Source organism: Cetorhinus maximus, chromosome 7 (assembly GCF_964194155.1).
Source record: "Cetorhinus maximus chromosome 7, sCetMax3.hap1.1, whole genome shotgun sequence".
In the NCBI taxonomy this organism is placed as follows: domain Eukaryota; kingdom Metazoa; phylum Chordata; class Chondrichthyes; order Lamniformes; family Cetorhinidae; genus Cetorhinus; species Cetorhinus maximus.
Window position 1 is genome coordinate 40,161,073 of NC_135885.1, and position 6,915 is coordinate 40,167,987.

The 6,915-nt window shown below is 39.3% G+C and overlaps 1 protein-coding gene across 1 annotated transcript in view; it reads left to right on the forward strand.

Moving 5' to 3' along the window:
* Positions 1–6,171, forward strand: part of LOC144682736 (high affinity cationic amino acid transporter 1-like) — a 63,840-nt gene extending 57,669 nt beyond the window's left edge. Inside the window, exon 12 of the mRNA XM_078545374.1 lies at positions 2,709–6,171. Within this exon, the coding sequence (XP_078401500.1) occupies positions 2,709–2,911 (203 nt within the window). The 3' untranslated portion in view covers positions 2,912–6,171. The remainder of the gene's footprint in view (positions 1–2,708) is intronic.
* The last annotated feature ends 744 nt before the right edge of the window (positions 6,172–6,915 follow it).

Genomic DNA, 6,915 nt, shown 5'->3' on the forward strand with positions numbered 1-6,915 from the left:
GCGTTTCAGATACTTCCCTATTTCCTGGTGCTGTTCCATAATCCATCCATTCTTAGCTTTTTAAATGTAATCCTAATTTCTAAGTGCCCCCCCCCCCCTCCCGCCTTCAGTATTATTCCCCGGTCTTTAGCCAGGTCAGCACAGCAGAAATCACAGCTCCAATGTAGGATGCTATATTCTCGATAGTTCTATGAATAAAGTACCAAGAACTTTCTTCTTTTGCGTGTAATTGCACCAAAGATGATGGTTTCATCAATCATAATAGCACTATAGTCATCCAATTAAATAGAATTTACAGCACAGAAGCAGGTTGTGCTACGACATATGAGCCTCTTCCCATCCCATTTCATCTAGCCGGATCAACATATCCTCCTATTTGTTAGGAAATAGGAAAAAGGAGCAGGGGAAGATCACATGGCCTGTTGAGCCTGCTCTGCCATTTACTATGATCATGGTTGATTTTGGGCTTCAACTCCACTTTCTCAGCCTCTCCCTATAATCCCCTTGATTCTCTGAAAGACCAGAAATCTGTCTATCTCGGCCGTAAATATATTCAACGATGGCGCATTCACAACCCTCTAGGATAGAGAATTCCAAGGGTTCACAACCCTTTGAAATGAGGAGAAATTTCTTCACTCAGTCTAAATGCAATACACAGTGGCTGGGATTGTCCAACCCCATCGCGGGCAGGACCCGCCACGGGCGAGGCGGCGCCCCAGCCAGAAGTCCATTGACTTGCGGCGGGACCGGACAATCCCGGCGGCGGTTGGGTGCGGAAAATCCTGCCTAGTGTCCAACATTAGATGTGATTCTGCGATTGAACAACATTTGCTAAATAATCCTCAGTGTGCTAAGAATTACGCTGACAACCAATTTAAGATTGTCAGTCGGGCTTGCAGTATGATGTATTTGCGTGTACTGGAAGCTACATATATTAATACACCGAGCCATGTTCTTTGCTGACGGAACATGTACATGCATTGTGCCTGTTTCAGCTAAACAAAATAAGTGGCAGCCATTTGCTGACTCATTCTTCAGGACAATGCCTTGATCAATCAGAGTCAAGCTGCCTGGTTTAAGTTTCAATGGTTGGCAGTTAACTGTCAGTCACCATCACTGGTGCATTCTCCATAGCAATGCATCTACCAAATCAGAGTCCACTTGCCAACCAATCAACACTCTCTTCACATGAGTATAAATTGTAGTTTTCCCCTTATATTGGTATTCTTGTGAAGTGTCCTGATGAGTGCAAGACAAAAAGCTTTGCCGTGTCTCTTTTTTCAGCAATAGTCATGTTCTGTACTACCAAATGACTGTTTCAGTCTAAATGGTCAGCCCTTTATTCTGAAATGCTGTCCCCTGTTAATAGGCTCCCCAACCAGGGGAAATAACCTCTCAGTATCTACCCTGTCAAGCTTCTTCATAATCTTGAATGTTTCAATGAGATCACCTCCTATTCTTCTAAACTCCAGAGAATATAGACCCAATTTACTCAGCCTTTCATCTTGGGGACAAATCTAGTGAACTTATGCTGTACTGCCTCCAATGCAAGTAATACCCTTCCTTAAATATTGCACACAGTATTCTAGGTGTGCCCTCACCAAAGCCCCATACAATTGTAGCAAGACTTCTTTATTCTTGTACTCCAATCCCCTTGCAATAAAGACCAACATGCCATTTGCTTTCCTAATTGCTTGCTGTACCTGCATAACAGCTTTTCATGTTCCTTGCACAAGTACACCCAAGTCTCTCTGAACATCAACATTTAAAAGTTAGATGCCTTTAAAAAAAAAATTCTGCTTTTCTATTCTTACAGCCAAAGTGAATAACCTCACATTTCTCCACATTACACTCCATCTGCCTCCTTGTTGCACATTCACTTAACCTGTCCAAACCTCTCTGCAGCCTTTTTGTGTCCTCCCCACAGCTTAAATTTTCACCTGATTTTGTATAGTCAGAAAACTCAGATACGTTACTCTGTCCCTTTATCTAAGTCATTAATATAGATTGTAATTAGCTGAAGCCCCTATTCATTGCTCCATCATGTGCTCGTCTAGCTTCCCTTGAAAAGCATCTCTGCTATTCATCTCAACCATTCTGTATGGTAGCAAAGCCCACATTTAGTACAACTAAAACTGTCAAACACCTATAGAATTTATAAATTATTTGCACTAAGACTATTATAATTACTCTATTTGTGTTCTAAATTCACCCTTAAAAGCTAGCTGTAAAACTGAAAAAAATCTGCAACAGAATGTTGCCAGATTAAATTGAATCCAATTGGCACAAGGCAAAAATGTGTACTTAGCAATTCCAAGAAAAATTCAGAATCTGCTGCAAGCCCTTGCAAGCATTGAAGATTTACCAGTTATCCTTCATTGGGGAAAATGAATTTCAGATTGATACCAAATTAGACTTGAGGAACAATAGTTTGAGTGTAATTCATTGCAGACTGCAGCTTGAAGCACTATTCCATCTAGTAAGAGATCTAGGTCAGAATCAGTTACCAAAAATTGTCAAATTTGATGGCATTCTTTAATCTTCTAATTATAATTGTGCTTAAGTAAATAAGGAATTTGATTGGATAAAAGGACTATTCAACTTTTTTTTAACTTATCTTATGGGGAAAGTCATTTATGATGTATTGCTTCAGTTTTCAAAGTGAATCAATTTTTAAGTAAGAATCCTTTGTTGCCTTTTTCTGACAGGATGCATTATTTACTTTGCTTATGGAATGCGGAACAGCTCGGAGTCTAATTCTTCCAGTTTTCCAGCTGACAGAACTGTAAGGGTTTTTAAGGACACGGTAGGTACGTCAAATGGTGAAGCAGTAACTCCAGAGAAGGAAGCTTTCCTGCAGAATACAACGGAATGTGTTGCAGAAAGCAGGAATGGCGAGGATGATGTTTAAACCAATAGAGGTTCAGCTTCTTCCAAACACGCACCCAGTATGTATCTTGGACACTTGATAAAGGAGCACAGCTGAACGAATGCTGCTTGCATTACGTGGAGTAAGTCATCTTTTCCCCCACACACACTGGTGAGGGTTTTAATTAAGTTGTTTTGCTGAGCATTTGTGTGCTTGAAGGCCAACACTGCTACTATGTGATTTCATTTTCTTGTATTTTTGCACCCTCCTAAACAATGGCAGCATTGATTACGCCCACATACAAATAATAGCTGGTTCAAATAAAATGCTTAGAATAGATTCCAAGATAGTCAGGTTTGAGGTATTTATTGGGTTTTAACTGAGAATTGCAGAAATGCTAAACTTTCAGCTTGTGATCGTGTACACAGAAAATGTAGGTGGATATATATTTTTTCAAAATATTTTCCTGGTCAAGTGAGCACTTGTAAAATAATTTTGTTAGCTAGTACAATAGTATCTATTTTTATTTGGGCATTAGAATCTCTGTACCTTTCATTGCCTTCCTTTAGCTGCAGTTCTAACAGTGCAGGACACTGAGCGTCTGGAAGTGAACACTTTAACTTCATACCAATTGGATTTAATTGCAGATTATTTCTTTCGACTATTTTAAGAGTCAATTTCTTTACAATCTTTAAATTTTATTATCAAAGCAAGAAAGGAATCTATCAAACGCATTCAGTAATTAAAAAATAATTCGGATAGTTATTTTGCTGATTAAGCAGCTTTTGCTAAGCACTCTGATTTAATTTATCACCTCAATGGTTGGTCTGATTCCTATAGTCCATATTCACCTTCTGTTTCAGATGGGGAATGTCACACCTGATTGCCTTTAAATATACTTCCGCAGGAGCAAAATTTATATTGTTACGTTGATCTCATCAATGTTCTTTTACAATGTGTAATTGTACCAATTACTTGTGGTCGTAAATCTTAATAGCTTTAGAAAGGAAACAATGTTTTGCCTTTGGTTAAAAGTGGAGAAGGAATCCAAGCCTTGAATCTTCCACAAACAAGTACATGTTTCCCCTCCATAGGACCTGTCAAATAGATTTTAGCGAAAGCTGTTAATGCTGACATTGCCAGCACCTTTAAAAACAGCTGGATGAATATCGGATCCAGCTATGAATGGCCGGTTATTTATTATCTCAAATTAGGTGAGATTCTGGAGTTTTTGTTTGATTTGCATTTGGAAAGTAGTAAAAGCCTGGAAGAGTTTTTCACATGAGTTAACATGAATTGGGTAGAGCCCAAGATATGGCTATTGATTCTACACAAAGCACAGGCTTTATGTTGAATGGCCTTGTTCCATGCTTTCTTAAGCACTAAACACCCCAAGGCTGACCATGGATCAGCTGGAACTGCTTAGATACAGAGAATGAGGAATGGAATTGTACACACTGCTGATATGGCGATCAAATATCTCAGACAGCAGAGGTATACTTCCCTTGTCAAGATAGCTGTGTGGTGGATTTGCACCGTTTAAAAAAACATATTTGTGCAAGGAACTACATTAACAATATTTAATCAACCATCCATGATATCAGAAATGCCAGCTAAGCTTTTAATTACTGTTAGCAATACAGTGAGAAAACCTAGGCCACTGTGTTTTACTGAAATAATAGATATTCTAGGAGGAGATTTTCTTCTGTAATGAGTGCAGTATAGATTTCCAATAATAAGAAGAACACATGCCCTCTTTTTTAAAAAAAAATTTCTTCACAACATGTTATTGTGGCAGGACCTCAGTCAGTTACTGGACTGGAATGCACATTGATATTAATTTGCTCAGTCGAGATATTTGGACTCTGGAAGGAACCAGCAACGAATGTACTGAGTAACAGTTTACACTATATGCTATATGCTAATATCAATTTGAGTTGCAGCAATCTTTGTTAAGACTTTAGCAGAACAAGTAGTGTAATTTTATCAAGCCCTGTGTAGCAGAAACAGCAAAATTTGGTATGGAAACTTTTAAAATTAATACCCTAAAAATTTATAGTATTAATAACCACATCATTTAGTCTTTTGCAAAAGTCTCATCAAAGACCATAGAGATCATTCTGCACGGTCAATTGATTTTGAGAAGTCAAGCTACACTCTGAGTTAGAAAGAGGGAGTTTTTGGTAGCAAAATCCTAAGATTTTGTATGCTTCATGCCTCTGGGAATTGCAAGAAGAACAATTTTCTTTGTATTGGGACGAACATTGTGAATATTATAAAATATATATTACTCATAAATCACCTTAAGCAATAGTACACTTGAACTACACCTGGTATCATGTCTGCAGCTATGGTTGATGCATCTTATTGTTGAACAATGGCAACTATTACAGACAATTAAAGCCATCCCATACATAATATGGGAGTCACACTTGGGGATAGCAGGTTCCCTTCTCTGAAAGACGTTATAACCATTTTCATGCTGCTTATATCTGTTGGCAGACTGTAAATGACTAAATTTATTGATTTCAACTTTCCACTTGTGGGATTTGAACACATGACCTCTGGGCTTGCTGGCTGCAAGTATAATGACCACTAAGCTTCAGTTCCTACACGTGGTGGTGGGGGTGTCTTACAAGGGGATGATTGTGAGCGTGATGAAAGAGAAGAATTTACAGCTACACATGTGCATTTTTCCCAGTCCCGTGGCCTCACCAATTGTGAAAGTAAAGTTTGACACGAGCTCAATCCTACAGAATAGAATTGCTAAATCTTTGACAATTTTCCTTTGTTGTAAAATGACTAAGGAACTAACTGAACTTTATAAAGTCACTGATTATTTACTGTTGCCAAATAGACAATGTCATAATCTTGATTTTAGGTAGATTATGTGAATTGCATTTAAGTAGCATTTCAATGTAGAAAACACTCCCACAGCATTTCACAGGAGATATTATCAGGATGGTCAACGCCTTGTCAAAGAGGTGATTTTTAAGGGTCCTGAAGGTGGTAGAGAGGCTGAAGGGTTTAAAGAGGTAATTCCAGAGAATGGGGTCCAGGTGGCTGAAAGTCGGGCAAAGAATGGGGAGGATGTACAAAACCTGAGCCACAGGAATGAAAGAGTTTGGGTGGGATTGTTTGTAGGGCTGGAGAAGGATTACAGAGATTGGGGACTCTGTGTGATCATTTTATTAAAAAAAAATTTCAACAGCACTTTGTTTTTTTTATAAATAGGGGTATATATAGCACTTAAATTATGGGCTGAATTTTACACTAGGAGCAGACGACCCTGCCTGCTGACTTGGCCCCATCTGAATCGAAGTCCCACGGCTGAGAGCTGCAGGCTAGAGGGCTGGAAGCCCAAGAAAGATATGCAGCGATGGAAGAAACTTAGTTAAGTCTGGGATCTCACTGTGGCCAGGCTGGCAGGCCCCAGTGCGGGGTTGGGGGCTAGGTATATTAAGGTGAGAGCTGAGAATTTTCTTGTGGGGGCCTCCGATTGGTGCACGGCCCGAAAAGGAGGCAACACCCCTCCCCCTTGCCTGGCCACCAGTCTGCTAGGTTTCACCTGGCCTCCCTTGCCACCGATAAAATCCAGCCTATGAATTTAAACAAGGCAGTGGTGAGGCCATAGTTACAGCAATGTACAGTTTGTGCACCATATTATAGAAAGAACATTAAAGCTGTAAAAACAATATAGTGTGGATTCACTCGGATTACACGTGATGGGAAATTATAATTGAAAGAACTGAGAAGCCAGGACTGTTTCCACTAGAACAGAGAAGGTTAGGACGAAAGTTATTAGAGGTTTTAAAAGCACAAAGCGTTTTGATAGTGAATATGACCATTTCCCCTGGATGAGTCAACAACATGGGGTTTATCACTTTAAAATCGTGATGGTCTGAGCGGTCAAGAGAAATTTATTTATTCAGAGGGTTATTGGAGCATGCAATGCTTTGCTAGTAGGGAGTACTCGGTGTAGACATTGCACATTCTAATGGATAACTGGATACACATTTGAAGCAAACGAAGACACTGCTATCTGG